The sequence below is a fragment of the Pongo pygmaeus genome, chromosome 1, assembly GCF_028885625.2.
Source record: "Pongo pygmaeus isolate AG05252 chromosome 1, NHGRI_mPonPyg2-v2.0_pri, whole genome shotgun sequence".
Classification (NCBI taxonomy): domain Eukaryota; kingdom Metazoa; phylum Chordata; class Mammalia; order Primates; family Hominidae; genus Pongo; species Pongo pygmaeus.
The window spans coordinates 144,496,842-144,519,301 of record NC_072373.2 but is presented as its reverse complement, the minus strand read 5'-3'; the positions used below and the strand labels follow the sequence as shown (position 1 = coordinate 144,519,301).

The 22,460-nt window shown below is 45.0% G+C and overlaps 2 protein-coding genes and 1 non-coding gene across 20 annotated transcripts in view; 2 read left to right on the top strand and 1 right to left on the bottom strand.

The window, feature by feature from the left end:
- DDAH1 (dimethylarginine dimethylaminohydrolase 1) overlaps positions 1–2,707 on the bottom strand; it is a 266,616-nt gene extending 263,909 nt beyond the window's left edge. For 3 of the 18 annotated variants that reach the window (XM_063653340.1, XM_063653335.1, XM_063653325.1), the window contains exons 1-3: positions 2,199–2,582; positions 1,595–1,793; positions 58–130 (exon numbers count right to left, since the gene is read on the bottom strand). The gene's annotated coding sequence lies outside the window, so the exon portion shown is untranslated. Of the gene's footprint in view, positions 1–57; positions 131–706; positions 1,794–2,198 lie in introns of those variants that run through there. The other 15 variants (XM_063653328.1, XM_063653400.1, XM_063653399.1 and 12 more) reach the window with 14 other exon arrangements.
- Positions 2,708–4,813: 2,106 nt separating this feature from the next.
- Positions 4,814–7,859, top strand: CCN1 (cellular communication network factor 1). The gene is made up of 5 exons (XM_054478089.2): positions 4,814–5,203; positions 5,523–5,736; positions 6,085–6,441; positions 6,573–6,781; positions 6,894–7,859. The coding sequence occupies exons 1-5, from the start codon at positions 5,141–5,143 to the stop codon at positions 7,194–7,196; spliced, it is 1,146 nt and encodes a 381-aa protein (XP_054334064.1). The 5' UTR covers positions 4,814–5,140; the 3' UTR covers positions 7,197–7,859.
- Positions 7,860–16,735: 8,876 nt separating this feature from the next.
- LOC129023598 (small nucleolar RNA SNORD81) lies at positions 16,736–16,812 on the top strand. Its single transcript, XR_008496856.1, has one exon. It is a non-coding gene; the product is annotated as a small nucleolar RNA SNORD81 (small nucleolar RNA).
- Positions 16,813–22,460: the final 5,648 nt, after the last annotated feature.

Below are 22,460 nucleotides of genomic sequence, written 5' to 3'. Positions count from 1 at the left end.
GGGCCCAAATCCAGTTTCGCTGCCGGCTAGGTGAGTGACCTTTGGCTAGTCACTTACCTTCCATGCCTCCATTTCTTCATTTAGATAGAAAATGGTGTTACTCAGGAAGGGGAACATCACACACCGGGGCCTGTTGTGGGGTCGGGGGAGAGGGGAGGGATAGCATTAGGAGATATACCTAATGTTAAATGACGAGTTAATGGGTGCAGCACACTAACATGACACATGTATACATATGTAACAAACCTGCACGTTGTGTACATGTACCCTAAAACTTAAAGTATAATAAAAATAAATAAATAAATAAAATTTAAAAAAAAGAAAAAAAAAGAAAATGGTGTTACCAAGATAACCTGCTTCAATGGGGCATCTGAGAATTAAACGAATCAATATATACAAGGCATTTAAAGTGATGCCCAACCTATGTGAACCCTATATAATGTGTTAATTTCTGTCATTATTAGAGGGGATGACATGAGATTTGGCCCTGAAAGGAGCTGCTCTGGCTTTACTACTTGCTGCCTCCTTTCCCAATTTACTGAGAAGCAGGCAAGGTCCCGAGAGGATGAGCAGCGTCCCCAAGGCCACAGGCTACTGATGGCAGAGCCAGGACTTCCTATCCAGGGCTCCCCACACGCGGAACTTCTCGAGGAGGAAGAGGGGAAGGGGTCGTGGGAGGCCAGGAGAAACCGAGAGCCAGCTTTACCATGTGTCCCTTCTGGGGATAATGGAATCCAGGCCCTTCGGGGCTTTTCCCCAGAGTTGGCTCCACGTCCCGCTCTCGGGTGCGCTTGGTGTCCTCGCAAACGCCATCCTCCGAACATCTCCCCGCCCACACACACACATACACACAGAGCCCCACACCCTTGGCCGGACGCACCCTCTACGTCTGGCACAGCACGGCAACTCGTTGCCCCGCTGAGAAGACCAGTCAACAGGGGGGCGGACGGGAAAAGTGACACAATTGGGCCGCGGCGCCCTCGGCGCCAGCCTCCCACGCAGCGCAGAGCAGACTTCGGCCCTCAGAGGGGTGAGGACTGGGGCCGAACTGCCCGGGTCTACCCCGCCGCCCGCAACGCTCCGGGGTCCTGCGCGGAGGGAGGCCTGGGCGCTGGCGGCCGCGGCGCACTTTTCAGGAACGCGGCGGCCGCAAGGCTGCCAGGCCCGGTGGCAGGACAGCCGCCGCCGCCGCCACCGCCACCGCCCCCCGAAGCTAGATGACGGAGTCTTGAAAGACTTTCACCAAATATGGGCCGGGGCTGGAAACGTCCTGCGCCGCGCGCCGCCGGAAACCTCGAGTCTTGGCAACCGCGGTGACTGTGGGCGCGCCGGCGGGGTGGCCGGCAGGGGGCGGCGGTAGCAGCCGGGCAGGCGCGTCCGGATGCCTCGGGTCCCGCGCCCTCCTGCCGTGCGGACCCTCTCCGCTCCCTCCGCAGGGGTCCCGGGGCCGACCGCCCTCTCCGCGCGTCGGCCACCCAGTTCCTGCTGTAGCCACCAGGATCCTGGCTTCCTGGGGCTCTCCTGGCTGTCAAGCCAAGGGGATGGGGACGGGGAAATGGTAGAGGAGAGAAATGGGATGGTACGGGGGCGCCACCTTAAAGCCGCTCTTTTGCAGACACCATTAAGTTCTGTTCATTAAGGTGACTTTGAAGAGTGGAGTTGTGAGATTGGGTGTGCAGGCGAGGATCTATGAAGACACACACACACCCCCTTACTACAGGCACTCCGGTCGTCCAGGGCAGTGGTTCTCAGGGTGTGATCTCCGGACCAGCAGCATCACCATCACCTGGGGGCTTGTTAGAAATGTAACAATCAGAAACTCTGGGGTGGGACCCAGGAACCATTCATTAACTAGTCCTCCAGGCGACTCTGATGCACGCTAGTCTGAGAGCCTTCCTAGGGCTAGGAAACCGGAGTCGCCAGATTTACCGTTATTATTCTCGGTTGCCGCCAGACAGTGAGCCCTTCATTAGGTAACCTAAAATTCCCTGGCAGCAGCGGGTGAGAGACGTCCCCATCGCTCAGCCCGAAGCCAGGAGCTGCAGAAGACAAATAGCCCCTTCTCCGTGGATTGCAACCCAAGGCAGCCCAAGGAAACAAGGCAGTCCGTTATTTCCTCCTGGGGCACCCGTATGGGGTGGGTGAAGGAGAAACTAGCAAAAGAGCCATACAGAATTAACACCCGAAGCAACACTTACCCATAAACATTTGCACATTTCGCCTCCTGTCCGTCAACTTGGACTGATCTGCGGCTCCCAGCGGAGGCGGCGAGAAGGCGACCGGAGGCTGGGGTTTCTGGACGGTCTTTGGGCAGGACTTGAGGAGCCGCTGTTTCTCTTGCCTAATGTCGTCGATTACTAGCAGGCGCACCAGCACATGGTATATGGAGAGGCTGTGCACATAGGTTACTCTAGTGTCTCCCGCTCCCACACCTCCTGGCCCTGTTGCTCCAGCTTCCCACCCCCATCCCACAACACACCCCCTGCTTTAAACGGGCAGCTGACGGTAAGGTTCTCTAAATTTCTCCTCTGGGGCAAACTCATCCTCAAGATTCCCCAGTTGAAGTCCAGAAACAAACCACACATCCTTGTTAAAAAAACTTTAATGTGATTTTAAAGGAATCTCTGGAATGGCGTGTGTTTGAACGCAGTGCGGCAGACTGGATCTCTGCCGTCCCCCATCCCCAACCTCCAATTAAGGTATATACGGCCAGTTGGATGATCCACTGTGCTTTTATTTTAAATCATGATAGACAGATTGCGTGAAAAACAAGGAATTCCAAAGAATTTCCTGCTCTGGGAAGAGAAGTTAAATCTATATTTAACAACATTTGAAGCTGTCAAGAATGCTTTGTGGTTGGATAACAGAGGCAGAAAAATGTTAAAAACGCAGGCTACTGCTATACCCAAATATGGAAATATTGTTACGTCTGGTGTCTGATTCACCATCTGGAAATACTTACAACCATGAAGTCAAATAGAAAAGACGCCACAACAGAAGCCAGGAACCCTCCTCTCCATTCTTTCTCTACCATCTCCCTCTGTTCAACCCGTACTGTCCCTACACCCCTCCTCCCCCCCCCCGCCCCCCAGTCACTTCATTAAGAAGGAAACAATAATGAAATGATAAGGCAAGAAAAAGGGTTTTGTAAATAATAATTGATGTATTAACCTGTGTACGTGTTGGGCCCACACTTTCCTCATTGTATTTGTATAACACCTGACAATCCATTGTCTTGAAAAGTCTCCCACCCCTAACCTTCCAACAGAGCTTTAGAGATCCCACTCCCTCTAGCAAATGCTGCTTCCATTTATGAAAGGGCACTTTGGAATGAATGAAACTGAACTCCTTCCTGCAAGATTTCTCTCCACTGGAGTGTGTTTTCATCCTGACAGCTTCTCATTGTGCTTATCAGGAAAGTCAGCATTAGCACTAAGGGACTTTTCAAGCAAGACTGCTAAATTATGAAGTCTGAACAGCCCTAAACATTAAAAAGGATAAGTAGTTATCCTAGAGCATATGAGTCTCACATGATAATTTTTATTAAAATTATGCAAGAAGTTTTTGAAACTTGCAGGGAAAGTTTATCAATCACACTAATGGTATTGGCGATGTTCAAGTAAATTGTCTTGTGGTGGGGTCTTCTATTGAGTGTGTTGCAGGTAGAACAGGATCTTAAAATCTGCTGACATTTTTACGGCAAAATATTACATCCTAAATCTCTTTTCTTTACTTGGAGAGAAGGGCATTGCAATTCATTTAAAATGGGAGGCTTCCAGTGGTCCCTAGGAAAGGAGTTAAAAACCCCACAAAACGTCCAGCTTGAAGAAGTCTGCTTTTTTATTCATAGGGCACAATGGTCCTGGAATCTGGTTTGGCCTTGCGGTCTTTGCAGGTGACGATTTCAGGCCAAAGCACTCCACGGTGGTCCCCTGCACTTCTGGCTGGCTGTTTGGTTAGCATAGCCTCCTGCCCGCGGAGGGAGGCGGAAGGGCTTACCCCGTCTCCTGCATCCGTGAGGAAGTATAAGTCAGCCTCCCGGAGAACTCCCCGCATTCGTTTCCTCTCGGACTTCCAACCCAGGCAGTGGGCTGGAACTAAAGTGGGAACCTCCAAAAACAAACAAGTACAACATACCCAAAAGAGGGAAGGGCTGGAGGAGTGGGGGAGACCTCTGCCTGGGAATTTGCCAGACGATGGAGAAGTTTCCCCCCGCCCCCCCGCCTTTTCATTCATAAATGCCACTGTGGGTATTAATTTGCAATTCACTGAACTTTGCTAATAAACATCATGCCAAAGCTTAGGGACTTGTTCCGAACACGCCTCTTTGAAGTCCACAAATATTCCTGGCTCAGAGACACACTCCTCTTCCCCGTTCTACTCTTTCAACAGATAACTTGCCTCTCACCTTCGCTGTAAACAAGCAAACAGCTCACTGCCTTCCCGGGTGAGGGCTTCAGTGGCTGCCCGGTCAACTCGCATCACCAAACAAAACGACTTTTGTTCTTCCCTCTCAGGTCCTCCCACCCACCCAGTCCAGGCAAAGTTCTGAAATGGCCCCCCTCGCCCCTCACGACCCTCCAACCACTATCACCACCATCACGCCCCAAAGAACCCTTCCCAACATAAGTCGTAATTTAAGGTGGAAAAAACGAACTGTTTTCTTGACCGGTCTGGGACACACACTGGGACACACACACACACACATACACACACACACAGACACACACACACACACACACACACACACACACAAAGGTGCAATGGAGCCAGGGGAGGCGCTTGGCAGCAGCCCGCGCCAACCAGCATTCCTGAGATGTTTGAGAATTCTGGAACGCGCAGACAGAGCCGACGTCACTGCAACACGCGGCGCCTCCGCCGGCCCGTATAAAAGGCGGGCTCCGGGGCGCCTGGGCAGACCGCGAGCGAGAGCGCCCCCGAGCAGCGCCCGCGCCCTCCGCGCCTTCTCCGCCCGGACCTTCAGCGAAAGACGCCCGCCAGCCGCCCAGCCCTCGCCTCCCTGCCCACAGGGCCCACCGCGCCGCCACCCCGACCCCGCTGCACACGGCCTGTCCGCTGCGCACCAGCTTGTTGGCGTCTCCGTCGCCGCGCTCGCCCCGGGCTACTCCTGCGCGCCACAATGAGCTCCCGCATCGCCAGGGCGCTCGCCTTAGTCGTCACCCTTCTCCACTTGACCAGGCTGGTGAGTTGGACTCTCCTTTTGCCACCGATTCCCCGTCCGCTCTCCAGCCCCTTCCCCTGGTCCCAGATTGCCCACGGCAGGAAAAGTTAAAATAAGTTCGCGATCGTTTGTGGGTTGCCGTTTCTTTAAGCACTCTCCCCCTCCCCCCGAAGACGTGTCGGGACCTCTTGGTGGGAGCAGCCTTCCGAGGTGGCCGGGCTGGACGAGATCAGAGGCTCCCCGTCGACAGGGTCGGAGACCCCCGTCCCTTCCTGAGGCAGCCGCTGCGCCCCTCCTGCGAACCGCGCCGAGTCTCATGCGTATCTTCTCCCCCTTCCAGGCGCTCTCCACCTGCCCCGCTGCCTGCCACTGCCCTCTGGAGGCGCCCAAGTGCGCGCCGGGAGTCGGGCTGGTCCGGGACGGCTGCGGCTGCTGTAAGGTCTGCGCCAAGCAGCTCAACGAGGACTGCAGCAAAACGCAGCCCTGCGACCACACCAAGGGGCTGGAATGCAACTTCGGCGCCAGCTCCACCGCTCTGAAGGGGATCTGCAGAGGTAAGATGCTTGTGGTTTGGCCCCTTTAAAAAAAATACTAGTCCCCATAGTCCAGAAGTTTAGTAATTTTGAGACCATGTATGGTGATGCTTTGTTGTTGGTAGCTTGGCAGAAAGGCACATGATTTCAGCAGTCTGGAATGCAATTCAGTGTGTCTGGGCCCAACGAAAGCGCATACGGAAAAGTGATTCCTGACTAACTTATTGTTCTGGTCTGGAGTCTCCGGGGAATTGTAGGGAACTTTACCATAAATTGAATTTAACAGCAGAAAATATGTATGAGTTTCAGGCGGTGGTTTGGAATCTTAACTTATCCCCTTCTACCTTTCTCTTTTGGTGATCTTTGCAGCTCAGTCGGAGGGCAGACCCTGTGAATATAACTCCAGAATCTACCAAAACGGGGAAAGTTTCCAGCCCAACTGTAAACATCAGTGCACATGTATTGATGGCGCCGTGGGCTGCATTCCTCTGTGTCCCCAAGAACTATCTCTCCCCAACTTGGGCTGTCCCAACCCTCGGCTGGTCAAAGTTACCGGGCAGTGCTGCGAGGAGTGGGTCTGTGACGAGGATAGTATCAAGGACCCCATGGAGGACCAGGACGGCCTCCTTGGCAAGGAGCTGGGATTCGATGCCTCCGAGGTGGAGTTGACGAGAAACAATGAATTGATTGCAGTTGGAAAAGGCAGCTCACTGAAGCGGCTCCCTGGTAAGTGGAGACTGAGCACTTCAGACACTGTACTGAGATGCATTTCTGGTCTAAATCTTTGTAGAAATGAATACTTGAGCCTGTTTGTGTCGGTATGCCTCTGAGAAGTCTTCCCTCTTATTTGTCTCTAGTTTTTGGAATGGAGCCTCGCATCCTATACAACCCTTTACAAGGCCAGAAATGTATTGTTCAAACAACTTCATGGTCCCAGTGCTCAAAGACCTGTGGAACTGGTATCTCCACACGAGTTACCAATGACAACCCTGAGTGCCGCCTTGTGAAAGAAACCCGGATTTGTGAGGTGCGGCCTTGTGGACAGCCAGTGTACAGCAGCCTGAAAGTAAGTTCCTTCAGGGACGTGTAGACTGTTGCCTGGCAGGTGGGTGGGACGTGAACATCTTTTTGAAGAAAGAGAAATATCACCCCTAACTTTCCTTCTCTCTCTCTTACAGAAGGGCAAGAAATGCAGCAAGACCAAAAAATCTCCCGAACCAGTCAGGTTTACTTACGCTGGATGTTTGAGTGTGAAGAAATACCGGCCCAAGTACTGCGGTTCCTGCGTGGACGGCCGATGCTGCACGCCCCAGCTGACCAGGACTGTGAAGATGCGGTTCCGCTGCGAAGATGGGGAGACATTTTCCAAGAACGTCATGATGATCCAGTCCTGCAAATGCAACTACAACTGCCCGCATGCCAATGAAGCAGCGTTTCCCTTCTACAGGCTGTTCAATGACATTCACAAATTTAGGGACTAAATGCTACCTGGGTTTCCAGGGCACACCTAGACAAACAAGGGAGAAGAGTGTCAGAATCAGAATCATGGAGAAAATGGGTGGGGGCGGTGTGGGTGATGGGACTCATTGTAGAAAGGAAGCCTTGCTCATTCTTGAGGAGCATTAAGGTATTTCGAAACTGCCAAGGGTGCTGGTGCAGATGGACACTAATGCAGCCACGATTGGAGAATACTTTGCTTCATAGTATTGGAGCACATGTTACTGCTTCATTTTGGAGCTTGTGGTGTTGATGACTTTCTGTTTTCTGTTTGTAAATTATTTGCTAAGCATATTTTCTCTAGGCTTTTTTCCTTTTGGGGTTCTACAGTCGTAAAAGAGATAATAAGATTAGTTGGACAGTTTAAAGCTTTTATTCGTCCTTTGACAAAAGTAAATGGGAGGGCATTCCATCCCTTCCTGAAGGGGGACACTCCATGAGTGTCTGTGAGAGGCAGCTATCTGCACTCTAAAATGCAAACAGAAATCAGGTGTTTTAAGACTGAATGTTTTATTTATCAAAATGTAGCTTTTGGGGAGGGAGGGGAAATGTAATACTGGAATAATTTGTAAATGATTTTAATTTTATATTCAGTGAAAAGATTTTATTTATGGAATTAACCATTTAATAAAGAAATATTTACCTAATATCTGAGTGTATGCCATTCAGTATTTTTAGAGGTGCTCCAAAGTCATTAGGAACCACCTAGCTCACGTACTCAATTATTCAAACAGGACTTATTGGGATACAGCAGTGAATTAAGCTATTAAAATAAGATAATGATTGCTTTTATACCTTCAGTAGAGAAAAGTCTTTGCATATAAAGTAATGTTTAAAAAACATGTATTGAACATGACATTGTATGAAGCACAAGAAAGATGCTGAAGCTAAATTTGTGATTTAAGAAAACAGCGCTTTATGTTCATCAGAATGTAAAGCCTAAGAGTCTCCATCACTCTGTGAGATGGCTATAATAATTTATTATTTTAATCACCAGGTTAGTGGGCATGTCACTTTAGTAGAGTAGAGAAACCCTTTAATGAAAAGGGGTAGTTCATAACTCAGGCTGCCCACATCCAGATCCATGGGCAAGACTGAATATAATTCATGTATTCTAAAGACTTGCTTGTTTATAACTTTATATTTTCCCAATACCGTTCCTAAAAATTAGGAGAACTACTTAGAAATTTACCCTTGGCTGTTATCAGGAAAAATCTGAGTCTATAGGAGTCAGTTTGTTTTCACTAAATGAGCTTGAAGCATGACTTGTGTTAATCCTAATAAGCTGGTGATTAGGTAAACATGCTGTTAAATGCAAAGGAATGCAAGGAATTTCAAGTACTTTTCCAATAGCGCGAGAGCCAAGCTACCCCATCCCCCTTTCCTTTTTATAATATATGTTATATTGATGGGGGAGGGAGCAGTTATATAGAGTTGGCTATTCAGAAGGTCAAAGGTCCAGAGCATTCCTAAAAGAAAGGGACCCAAATCATAGGTCTAGGAGAGGTTGAGAAGGCTGTGTCAATGTTTGTGAAAATGTCGGTAGCCTGTTTCAGAAGCATCTTCATCTTTAGAAAGTGCTGACAATAAACCTTTTATAGGGAGAAGTTTTCCTTTCATCATCATTGTTGGCTCCTGTTCAAATCCATAGTGAAATATTTCAGTCCGCACTTAGTTAAGAGAGTACTTGAGTTTTTAGGCAGAAGAGAAAGTGCTTTTAAAAGGAATGGAGGGGGACAGCTCCTGGGATCCTGAAGGGATTTTTCCAAGTAGATTAAATAATATCCATACTTTAATGAAGACCCACAGAAAAATACTGCCTAAGCAATGGTTTTAAAGCCTTATGGAAATGCATAAAGGTTAATATAAATGCACTAGTAAAATCTGTGGCCAAAAGCCTTCACTTCTGATTTTGACTTGCCTGAAATATTACAGCTTGTGCCTTCTGAATAGTCAGTTTTCTTGCCTGAGGCATTCAGATGTTAAGGTATTTGAGAATTTAAACACCACGTGGCCCAGTCGTGGATGCAGTTAAACTTGTCAGTGCAATGTAACATGTGAAACATAATAAAGGTGTGAGGTTTTTGTGGTGCAATCTTGTTAACAGACATCTAAATCCATAGGCAAGATTTACACATTCCCAAGCATCAACCCTGAAGTATTGCCCTCCAACACTGGAGTCCAACAAATTGCTTCTTATGCAGAGATCAAGGAGCAATATTTTATAGATCCTTTCAGTGTGCAGGGAAGTAGTATTTGTCCAAATAAGCTCAAATCTGAAACAGAACCTAGTATGGGAAAACACTGAAACTTTGGGTTATTAATCTCATCCTAGTAAATACAATGAGGGTGATTGAAAGTGCCAATTCCATTTACAATAAGTGTGTTCAATTAATAAAGAAGATGAATACAAGCAAATTATGTCTTTTGTTTAGCTATAGAAAAAACTGAAGAAATTAAAAGTAGTGGAGAATAAAATTATGATATTTAGAACATGTAAGTTTTACCTACATCCAGAATGGAGCTCTGTCCACTTTAAATATGAGAAAACAAACCAAAAATTATGCATCTGCATATATGAAATAGAAGTTACATATAGAAATATTCATTATAATATATATGTACCTTCCCAGGCACAGTAAAGACCTTGGGTTGTTCTTGCTTTTCAATCCAAAAGATCCTGGTGGTCTTGAGCTGTTTTTTGGTAGAGATTTTAGAACTGAGAGAGTGATCTCAGAATCTTAGGCATTCCACGAATTTTAAGAAATATTCTATGGGACATTTAGCAGCACAGCAAGTAGTCTCACTAGGACTATTTTTTCATATGAACATATGTGTTGTCTGCTCCACAAAGAGATGCAACTGAGTCAAAATTAGCAAAGCATATTTTAGAGTTATGTTTTCCAACAGAGGGAACAGACTTGGTTTGTCCACAACGTCTTCTGGCAGCCTTCTGGCACTATTTGAAAGTCAGTTGAGCAATAGCAGTGGTTCAGTATGACCACAGTACAGAGCAAAGCTATGCTCTGGGCAGAATGGCAGGTGATACAGTAGGAAGAATCCCATGGAATCATGTCTTTTAGCACCAGCTCTGCCATGAATTCACTAGGTGACTCTGGGCAAGTTTCTGTTTCACTCCCTCATGTTAAAGTAGGAAAATAGCTTTCAGCATTTTTGTCACCCCAAAAACCCTTTCTCATACACCCACTTCAGTACATTGGCTCTCATACCTTAAAACCTTTGTCTCCTCAAGTAACCACATGTGTGAACTGAAAACTGCTTAAGACTTTCTGTCATCAAATGCACTTGTTTCCATGAAACGTCTGAAAATGTACTGTGGCTAGACACCCCCCTCCCTCTACTTTTTAAAGCACCCTTGGTTAGAGGACACAGCAATCCCTGGATCTCAGAGTCTACAGGTCCGTACTTTAACCTCACTGTATAGCCCTATCCAGACCTCATTAACTCCCTGCCCTAAACAAGTGATGCTTTAAAACAAAGCATATTCTGAAACATGACAATGACCCATTTGTCCTACAAATAGATTAGATATATCTGTGACTTACTTCATTGGTGGTGGGCAATATTCATCCATGTAATCTTATAAACTACAATTAATAAATACTCAGATGCATTTGTTACTGCTTTGCTGTTTCCATATATTCTGTTCATATATTCTGAATCTACCCCTTTCTCATCTCCAGAGCAAACCTCTAGATGAGACCACCATCATCCCTTGTCTGAATTACCAGAATGGCCTCCTCATTTATAGCATATTGTATTTTCCAAAGGTGGCTGCAACAATATCTCCCACTCCATGTGCCCTTCTGCAATGTGCCTCTGTTGCTCCCCCATTAATAGGTGGGGTCTATTTCTCCACCCTCTTGGATCTGGGTGAGCTCTTGACCTGTGAATGTGGAGGAAGCAATGCAATGTGGTACCAGTTCCACGTGCAGTACTGGCTAGGAATTCCTCCATCCTTTCTCTTAGAAATGAGCTTCCATATAAGAAGTACAACTACTCTGAGACCAGCAGACTGTGAGAAGCTGAAGCCACATGGATAGGCCTTAGAGAATGAGTTGCCATGTGGAGAAAGAGAAAGGACCAGGAGCACTTGAGCATTATACCTGTCCATGAAGAAACTATCTTGGAAGTGAATCCTCCAGCCTCAGCCACCCCAGCTGATGTCTTGTGAACCAGAGATGAGCTGCCCAGCTGAGTCCTTCCCATAGTTCCTGACCCACAAAATAGTGGGCAAACCAATATGGTAATTTTAAAGAAATAAGTTTTGGGTTTGTTTGTTACAAAGCAATAGATAACCAAAATATCATTGGTTTCCATTCTCACCCTTTTATATTTTTAAACTGACTGTTTAAAAATGTAAATTGGCCGGGTGCGGTGGCTCATGCCTGTAATCCCAGCACTTTGGGAGGCCGAGGCAGGTGGATCACAAGGTCAGGAGATCGAGACCATCCTGGCTAACACGGTGAAACCCCGTCTCTGCTGAAAATACAAAAAATTAGCCAGGCGTGGTGGCGGGCGCCTGTAGTCCCAGCTACTCAGGAGGCTGAGGCAGGAGAATGGCGTGAACCCGGGAGGCGGAGCTTGCAGTGAGCCAAGATCGCACCACTGCACTCCAGCCTGGGCGACAGAGCGAGACTCTGTCTCAAAAAAAAAAGAAAAAAGAAAAAAAAAGAAAAAATTGTAAATTAGACTATATGGATCCTTGGGTTAAAGGCTCCAATGGTGTCCCACTGCTGTCAAAGTAGAGATTTAGCTTCTTACTTGGCACCCAGGTCCTGGACCCTGCCTACTTCTTACCATTCACCCTCATTCACTGTACTTCCACTTGCCTTTTCTTCTTCTTTGAAAAAGCCAAGCAAGTTCTCCTGCAGGGCCTTTGCACTAGCGTTCCTCTGCCTCAAATGCCCCTTCCCCTGACCTAGGCTTCTTCTTGGCATGTAGGTCTCAGCACAAATGTTACCTTCTTAGCAACCTTTCCTCACCACCCAGTCTAAATTATTAATAGTTCCTTACACCAAGAAGTTTTTTAAGGGGCAGAACAAAAAGGTGGAATAAAAATCCCCAACAATCATCTCCCCTACAGGAACACCAAATTTAACAACTACCTACACAAAAAAGAACCTTTACAAGAACCAGAATTCAGGTGAGCACTCAGTACCAGTTTCTAACTTTATATCATTGAAAGAGGCACTGAAGCGGGTAGGAAAGACAGTCTTGAATCACTGCCACCACCCCTCCCCCATTCTCTGGCAGCAGCCACATGGTGCCGAGAATCTGTGCTCTTGGGAGAGGGAGAGTACAGCAACTGGGAGACTGCCTGGAACGCAGTGCTGCCCTGTCACAGCAGAGATGCCCACCTATGGAGGTAACATTCAGCCCTGCCCTAGCCAGAGGAGAATCACCCATCCCAGTGGTAAGAGCCTGAGTTCTGGCAAGCCTTACCACCATGGGCTGAAGTGCCTTGGGGACGTAAATAAACTTAAAAGGCAGTCTCGGCTGTAAGGACTGCAAGTCCTGGCACTGAGCTGGGCTCAGAGCAGGTGGATTTTAAGGACATGTGACTTACTGAGATACCAGTTGGGGCAGCTAAGGGAGAGCTTGCATCACCCTTCTCCCAAACCCAGGCAGCACAGCCTGTGGCTCCAAAAGATACCCCTACCTCCCACTTGAGGAGAAGAGAGGGAAGAATAAGGAGGACTTTGTCTTGCATCTTGGATACCAGCTCAGCCACAGTGGGATAGGGCACAGGTCACAGTTGTGAGGCCCCCATTCCAAGTCCTAGCTTGCCAACCACATTTCTAGACACATGTTGGGCCAGAAGGGAACCTGCTACCTTCAAGGTAAGGACTCGGAACTGGCAAGACCTGTTACCTGCTGACTAAAGAGCCCCTGGGCCCTGAATAACCAGCAGTGATACCCAGATAGTATGCTGTGGGCCTTGGATGAGACTTTGAGATGTGATGACTTCAGGTGAGACTCAGCATATTTCCAGCTATTGTGACTATGATGAGAGACTGCTTCTGCTTGAGAAAAGCAGACGAAAAAGCAAAGGGAACCTTGTATTGCATCACAGGTACCAGCTCAGCCACAGTGGAGTATAATACCAAGAGGGGTCTTGGGTCCCCAGTTCCAGGCCCTGGGTCTTGAATGGCACTTCTGGACCTGCCCTGGGCCAGAGAAGAGCCCACTGGCCTGAAAGGTGAATCCCAGGCCTGGCACCATGCACCACTAGCTGACTGAAGAGCCCTTAGGCTTAAGAAGAATATCAGTGGTAGTCTGGCAGTACTCCTCTTGGGTCCGTGGTGGTGGTGGCTACAGGGTGAGGCTCCTCTTCCTCTGAAAAGGGGATGGAAGAGTGGGAAGGACTGTGTCTCATGGTTTGAGTGCTAGCTTAGGCACGGTAGTGTAAAGCACCAGATAGACTTCTAAGGTTGTTGACTCGAGTCCCTAGATCCTGGATGGCATCTCTGGACCTTCCCAGGGCCTGGGGGAACTTGCTGCCCTGAAGGGAAAGACACAAACCTGGCTGCTTTACCACCTGCTGATCGTAGAGCCCCAGGGCTTTGAGTCAACACAGATGGTACTAGGTAGTGGTTACAGGGGGCCTTGGGTGAGACCCAGTGCTGTGCTGTCTTCAAGTCTGACCTGGCACAGCTCCAGAGGTGGTGGCTGCAGGGGTGTTTGTGTCACCCTACCCCCCCAGCCCCAGGTGGCTCAGCACACACAGAGAGAGACTCCATTTGTTTGGGAGAAAGTAAGGGAAGATAACGAAAGTCTCTGCCTAGTAACCCAGAGAATTATCTGGATCTTATCCAATACCAACAAGGTGGTACCTCTGTAAGCCTGCAAGAACCACAGCATTCTTGGGTTTGGGGTGCCCCCTAATACAGATATGGCTTAGATCACAACACCCAAGTCCTTTTGAATACCTGGAAAACCTTCCCAAGAAGGATAGGTGCAAACAAGCATAGACTGTGAAGAGTACAACAAATACCCAACTCTTCAATGCTCAGACAAAGCTGAACATCCACAAGCATCAAGACCATCCAGGAAAATATGACCTCACCAAACAAACTAAATAAGTCACCAGGGACCAATGCTGGAGAAACGGAGATATGTGACCTTTCAGACAGAAAATTCAAAATAGCTGTTTTGAGGAAATTCAAAATAATACAAAAAAGAAATTCAGAATTCTATTAGGTAAATTTAGCAAAGAGATTGAAATAATTAAAAAGAATCAAGCAGAAATTCTGGAGTTAAAAAATGCAATTGGTATACTAAAGAATGTGTCAGAGTCTCTTAATAGCAGAATTGATCAAGCAGAAGAAAGAATTAGTGAGTTTGAAGATATGTGATATGGTTTGGGTCTGTGTCCCCACCCAAATCTCATCTTGTAGCTCCCATAATTCCCATGTGTTGTGGGAGGGACTTGGTGGGAGTTAATTGAATCAGGGGGTGAGTCTTTCCCAAGCTGTTCTTGTGATAGTAAGTTTCATGAGATCTAATGGTTTTAAGAATGGGAGTTTCCCTGCACAAACTCTCTTCTCTTGTCTGCCACCATGTGAGACATGACTTTCACCTTCCACCATGATTGAGGCCTCCCCAGCCATGTGGAACTGTAAGTCCATTAAACCTCTTTCTTTTGCAAATTGCCCAGTCTCGGGTATGTCTTTATCAGCAGCATGAAAATGGGCTAATGCAATATGCTATTTGAAAATACACAGTCAGAGAAGACAAAGAAAAAAGAATAAAAAAGAATGGAGCATGCCTTCAAGATCTAGAAAATAGCATCAAAAGGGCAAACCTCAGAGTTGTCAGCCTTAAAGAGGAAGTAAAGAAAGAGATAGGCTAGAAAGTTTACTCAAAGGGATAATAACAGAGAACTTCCTAATCCTAGAGAAAGAGATCAATATTCAAGTACAAGAAGGTTATAGAATGACAAGCAGATTTAACCCAAAGATTACCTCAAGGCGTTTAAGAATCAAACTCCCAAACATCAAGGATAAAGAAAGAATCCTAAAGGCAGCAAGAGAAAAGAAACAAATAACATAAAATGGAGTTCCAATATGCTGGGCAACAGACTTTTCAGTGCAAACCTTACAGGTCAGGAGAGAGTGGCATGACATATTTCAAGGGCTGAAGAGAAAAAACTTTTACCATAGAATAGTATATCTGGTGAAAATATTCTTCAAACATGAAGGAAAAATTAAGACTTTCCCAGACAAATAAAAGCTGAGGGATTTCATCAACAATAGACCTATCCTACAAGAAATGTTAAAGGGAGTACTTCAATCAGAAAGAAAAATGTTAACGAGTAATAAGACACCATCTGAAGGTACAAAACTCACTGAGAATAGTAAGTACACGGAAAAACACAGACTATTATAGCAGTTTAACTGTGGTATGTAAACTACTCTTATGTTAAGTAGAAAGAATAAAAGATGAACCAATCAAAAATAATAACTAGGCCAGGCATGATGGCTCATGCCTGTAATCCCAGCACTTTGGGAGGCTGAGACAGGTGGATCATCTGAGGTCAGGAGTTCAAGACCAGCCTGACCAACATGGTGACACCCTGTCTCTACTAAAAATACAAAAATTAGCCAGGCGGGATTGCTCATGCCTGTAGCCCCAGGTACTCAAGAGGCTGAGACAGGAGAATTGCTTGAATCTGGGAGGTGAAGGTTGCAGTGAGCCGAGATCACACCACTGCACTGCAGCCTGGGTAACAGAGCGAGATTCCATCTCAAATAAATAAATAAATAAATAAATAATAATAACTACAACAACTTTTCAAGACACAGTACAATAAAATATAAATGGAAACAACAAAAAGCCTTGAAGTTGAAGTGTAGCGTTTTTATTAGTTTTATTTTTGCTTGTTTGTTTATATAAGCAGTGCTAAGTTGTTATCAGCTTAAAATAATGGGTTATAGGATAGTATTTGCAGACATGGTAATTGGAGGTCAAAAAACATATAACAGATACACATAAAATAAGAAGCAAGAAATTAAATCATACCATCAGACAAAATTATCTTCACTAAAAGGAAAGAAGGAATAGAAGATGACAAAACAACCAAAAAACAAATTACAAAATAGCAAGAGTAAGTGCTTACTTATCAGTAATAACAGGGAATATAAATGGACTAAATTATTCAATAAAAAGACATAAAATGGCTAAATGAATAAAAAAACCAAGATCCAAGGAGCTGTTGCCTACAAGAAACACACTTCACCTATAAAGACACAAGTAGACTGAAAATAAAGGAATGGAAAAAGTTATTTGATGCCAATGTAAACCAAAAAAGAATACCTATACTTATATCAGACAAAATAGATTTCAAGACAAAAACTGTAAGAAGAGACAAAGAAGGTCATTCAATAATAACAAAGGGGTCAATTCAGCAAGAGAATATATTATAACAATTGTCAACATATATGCACCCAACACTGGACCACCCAGATATATAAAGCCAATATTATTAGGGCTAAAGAATGAAAATACATGATGATCTCACTCCAACTTGAACTCTCTCACTGATTACTTGATGACAATAAAATACCTGATATTCTGCAAAAAACAAACAAAAAACAAAAACAAAACAAACAAAAAAAGAATGAAATAGATCTTAATACAATAAAAGTTAGAGACTTCAACACTCCACTTTCAGCATTGAACAGATCTCCCAGAGACAGAATCAACAAAGAAACATTGGACTTTCTCCACTACAGACCAAATGGACCTAATAAATACTTATACCCCAAAGAAAGGAAATCATATATTCATTTCCATGTTTATTACAGCACTGTTCACAATAGCCAAGATTTGGAAGCAACCTAAGTGTCCATCAACAGATGAATGTATCAAGGAAAAAGTGGTACATACACACAATGAAGTTCTATTCAGTCATAAGAAAGAATGAGATTCTGTCATTTGCAACAACATGGATGGAACTGAAGGTTATTATGTTAAGCAAAATAAGCCAGGCACAGGAAGTCAAACTTTGCATGTTCTTGCTTATTTCTGGAAGCTAAAATTTAAAGCAATTGAACTCATGGAGATAGAGAGTAGAAGGATGGTTACTAGAGTTTGGAAAGGGTATTGGAGGGTTGAGGAGGAAGTGGGGATGGTTAACAGGTACAAAAAGATAGAACAAATAAGACCTAGTATTTGCCAGCACAACAGGGTGACTACAGTAAAAAATAATTTAATTATACATTTTAAAATAACTAACAGTATAATTGGATTATTTGTAACACAAAGGATAAATGCTTGAGGTAATGAATACTTAATTTACCCTGATGTGATTATTATGCATTGCATGCCTGTATCAAAATATCTCATGTAATCCATAAATATATATACCTTCCATGTACCCACAAAAATTGAAAATAAATTTAAAAAGTTTTATGTTCCTTGTAGCACTTAGCACTATCTGGTATTTTCTTGTTTATTTATTACATCTCTTCCTTCAAGAATGGGAGCAGAAGTTTCCCTGGACAACATGGTGAAACCCCGTCTCTACTAAAAATACAAAAATTAGCTGAGTATGGTGGCGCATGCCTGTAATCCCAGCTACTTGGGAGGCTGAGGCACGAGAATCACTTGAACCCAGCAGGTGGAGGTTGCAGTGAGCCGAGATCGCACCACTGCACTCCAGCCTGGTGACAGAGCAAGACTCTGTCTCAAAAAAAAAAAAAAGAAAAGAAAAGAAAAGAAAAGAAAAATTGCTTTACACTGTGACCAGCATAAAGTAGATGCTCACTAGCATAAAGTAGATGCTCACTAATTTATAGAACAAATGTTGTCTTATGCTGAAGCTAAATTAGAAGGCACCCACTCACAGGCACAATGTCTTCCTTCTACTTCACCTTGGACTTTTTTCTAGCCAACTGCTAACCATTCTTTCATTTTTTTCTTGCATTCGTACATCCAGTCACTAGACACTTATCTGGTACCTCTATATTCCAGGCATAGTGCTATGCAGTAGTTAAAGAAGCACAGTTCCTTTACTTTGTGGTAAGGGAGGCATATGTGTAAGCAAAATTGAGTTAAGATTAGGTTCAGCTACAAGTAACAGAAAATCCAAATCATAATGGCTTAAGAGGTGGGCATGGTGGCTCATGACTGTAATCCCAACAATTTGGGAGGCTGAGGCAGGAGGATTGTTTGAGGCCAAAATAGCCTCTGCTATTTTGTTGCTTCACCATGCACAGCCTCTGTTCCCTAGTTTGCCTTATGGCACATGGCCTCGCTTAGCTGCAGGGAAGAGTAGGAAATGTAGTTTTTACTCTAGGTTGCTATGTACTTAGGTGAAAATTAGAGATCCTGCTACTACAGAAGGGAGAACAGGTACTGGGGGACACCTAGCAGTCTATACTACATAGCCAAAAATAGGCTGTAACAAGTCTAATGAGCACAGAGGAGGCTGGAGGAGAGTTACCAACTTCCTGGTTCTGGGATCAAAGAGAGCTTCCTGGAGGAGTTGTCACTTCAGCTGTTTTTTAAAGATAAATAGATTGGAAACTATTCAAAAGCCTTGGTTAACAGGTTGAAAATTTCTGAAATAACCAGTGATACTTTCCCCATTTCAGCCATAAAGAGAAATCAAAGACAGCTGTGCCACCTGGGTTTGGAGTCTGAAAGGCCATTTGTATTTGAAATAGTTTGTGTTTTTGCTTTGGGTTTAGAAATATCATGAAAAGTGTACTTGTATCAGGGTTCTCTGGAGAAACAGAAGAGAGAGATTTTAAGGAATTGGCTTATGCAGTTGTGGGGGCTGGCAAGTCCAAAATCCTTGGGGTAAGCCAGCAGGCTGGAATTCAGGTTGGAGTTAAATCTGCAGATCAGGCCAGGTGGACTGGAAACTCAGGCATGGTTTCTATGGTGTAATCTTGAAGTCAGATTCTTTCTTCTTTGTAAAACCTCAGTCTTTGCTCTTAATGCCTTCAACTGAATACATGATGGCCACCCTACTATGGCAGGATGCTTTGCTTTATTCAAAGTCTACTGATTCAAATGTTAATTACATGTGAAAAATACTATCACAACAATATCTAGACTGGTGTTTGGCCAAACAAATGGGCACCGTAGCCTAGTCAAGTTGACATATAAAATTAACCATCAAAGTACCCATTTAGTGGAATATTTTCAGAGGCAGAAATTCTTGCCCATTCTCTAAACTAGAGTAAATTTGAGCAGTCAGAAAAGCAGAAGTTTTGCTGAATCATACCTAGCGTTCCCCAGCCTTGTCATTGAGCCCACAGAAGTGTGGGGAAGGGCTCCAGCATATATTTTGCATTAACTAGATTCAGGGGATACCTCAAAAAGGCTCCTGGGCCACTGACCTCAAGCTTCATGCAGAACAGCAGGATCTAGCCACCTCTCAGTCAGGATGGCTATGGGGTGGAAGACTGCAGGGAGAGCCTCCTAAGAGCTCTAGAGAAGGGCCCTCTCCAAATCTGCATGGACATGGCAGGCCACAGCCCAGCACTTGCACAATTAGTGAACCTTTCTCTGTCCTTTCATACAAATCTCCATTGTAGCAATGATATCGCCCCACTGTGATTGTCTGTTTAACTGTTTCCCCACCAGATTTTAAACTCCCTGAAGTTTTGTCAATGAGTGAGTACCAAGTAAGAATAGATTGAAAGGAATTTAAGAGCTATCTTACAGCACCTCCAGATCTCTTTTGGAAAAGAGAGAGCAAGTTTTTTCTACATTGCCCCAGGGCAGAGGTCCAAGGCTAGTAGTCCCACTAGAATCTGACAAATAGACATGTTTTGTTCAGCATACATGGCATTTATAAAACTGGATTGGGCTGGGTATAGTGGCTCATGCCTGTAATCCTAGCACTTTAGGAGGCCAAGGCAGGAGGATCTCTTGAGCCCAGGAGTTCAAGAGCAGCCTGGGCAACAAAGTGAGACTCTGTCTCTATAAAAAAAATTAAAAAAATAGCCAGGCACTGTGGTGGATGCCTGTGGTCCCAGCTACATGGGAGGCTGAGGCAGGAGAATGACTTGAGCCCAGAAGGTGGAGGCTATATTGAAACAGATTCATACTAGTATACTCCAGCTTGGGTGACAGAGTGAGACTCTGACACACACATGCACACACACACACACACACACAAACTGGCTTGTCGCCAATGTTTGAAAACTGGGAGGTTTTTTTTTTTAAAGTAAAATATCTGGCTTCCTTTGAAAAATTTATACATATGAGCAATTTCTACATGGTGGGAGCTGAGTTGCAGCGCTCTCCTGAGAGGGTGCTCTGCAGTTCACTAGCATAGAGACTGATGGAGAACAGGCTGGGCGTGGTGGCTCACGCCTGTAATCCTAGCACTTTGGGAGGCTGAGGGGGGTGGATCACTTGAGGTCAGGAGTTCAAAAACAGCCTGGGCAACATGGTGAAACCTCGTCTACTAAAAATACAAAAAAATTAACTGGGGGTGGTGGCGGGCACCTGTAATCTCAGCTATTCGGGAGGCTGAGGCAGGAGAATCCCTTGAATCTGAGAGACGAAGGTTGCAGTGAGCAGAGGTTGCACTGCACTCCAGTCTAGGTGACAGAGCAAGACTCTGCCTCAAAAAAAAAAAAAAAAAGAGAGAGAGAGATTGATGGAGAACAGGTGTGTGTGTGTGTGTGTGTGCCCATGCGTGCACATGCACACACATGGTCAGGGGAGTTAAAGGGCAGGAAGAGATTTCTTTAAAAATTCAGATTCTTTCTAAAGAAAGCACAACCTGGACCACCCCTTTTACTGTGGAAGTACTTAGAAGAATAATTTTAGGCATGGAAATGCTGTTATAAATTCAGGAAAGAATAGAGATCATCTCAAATCACCATGCTGCTGTAAACATGCCCCACCGCCCAGCCCCGCTTCCTTCTACCATTCCAGTCTGTGTATTTTTGTGGGGAAGTGTACCTATTCCATTTATAATAACACGTCATATTTTCCAACTGACACCGGATAAGTTAATCAAAGATATACACTGCATCCTGAACGTCTGCTGAATTTAACCATCTATTTTTATGGTAACCAAAGAGACTTCCCAGGGGCATTGCTGCAGATAGCCAGGGGGTTGGCTCTAAAATTTTTTTAATTGACTCAAAGTCCTTATTTCCAGTGCTACCAAATAAATAATACTTATATTTGCAGAGGCATTCAATGAACTCCGAGAGATAGAAGACTTGCCCAAGTAGTTATAGTTAGTTAGCCACTTATGAAGTAAAAGGTAGACCCCAGAGGATTTATTCTCTGACTGTCTCCCTGACAAAGGCATTTGGGGCACAGGAAGGCACTTGGGTCACAGGGAGGTCCGTCTAGGAGACAGGTTCTTGGTGTCAACTGGGCTCCTGGGAAGATTTCCGCCCACGGATTTCCTAGAGGCGAATCAGCACCACCAACTTCCCATAACAGAGGTAACACCTTTCTCCAGCAAACGGAGATTGATCCGAGTAGTGAAAACTCAGCTCTTCTGTTAAGAGCATTTGCTGGTTAAAATAAAGGAGCTCATCCACAGTGGGAGTTTACATTCTGGGCTCCTAGGGCAAACTTTCAGACAGGTCTCTCTTATCCTCCAAATTAGTTCGTTCTTGGAAAAGAGCCCATGTCTTGAGTTGACCTCTTTCATTTAAGATGAGACTTGGCCATTTAAGATGTTCTCTTTAATGTTTGAGTTCTGATGTTGTTGGTTTCCCTATGGGTTGTAACTCATTATGGATCAATGATGCTGAAGGAGAAATCTTCTGTGAGGAGAGAAACTTCTGAGAAAGGAAATCCTTGATAATAAAAAGAGATCAGTAGAAGAAATTCCTTCTTCTTTGCTGAATATCACCTTTCCTGAGCCAGGAAGGAGATATGACTGACACACTGGAGATAGTGGAGCAGCAAGGGAAAAGCCTCGGGGTCCCTAAAGAGATCCTTGAGCTGCTGGATTACCTGGCCCTGGACCCAGCTGCCATCCAGACCTCTTGTTTGGTGGATAATAATCTCCCCACTGTTTAAATTTTTTTTGTTAAGCTGTTACTTGCAGCCAAAACTATCCCAACTGATATACTTGGGTCTTTTTTTGCCCATTGACTTCATAAATAATACAACAATGGCTACTTCCAAAGGAGAAGAAAGTATTTTCTGAGATGTGAATGAATGAACAAACAAACAAATATTTGGCAGGAGTATAATTCTTTCATTCATTTACTTATCATTTGCTGAGTGTG

Excerpts from the sequence above, each read along its gene's own strand:
- CCN1 (XM_054478089.2), top strand. The coding sequence starts at position 5,141 with ATGAGCTCCCGCATCGCCAGGGCGCTCGCCTTAGTCGTCACCCTTCTC. Across the intron at positions 5,204-5,522 it reads TTCTCCACTTGACCAGGCTG|GCGCTCTCCACCTGCCCCGC; the intron begins GTGAGTTGGACT and ends TCCCCCTTCCAG. Across the intron at positions 5,737-6,084 it reads TCTGAAGGGGATCTGCAGAG|CTCAGTCGGAGGGCAGACCC; the intron begins GTAAGATGCTTG and ends TGATCTTTGCAG.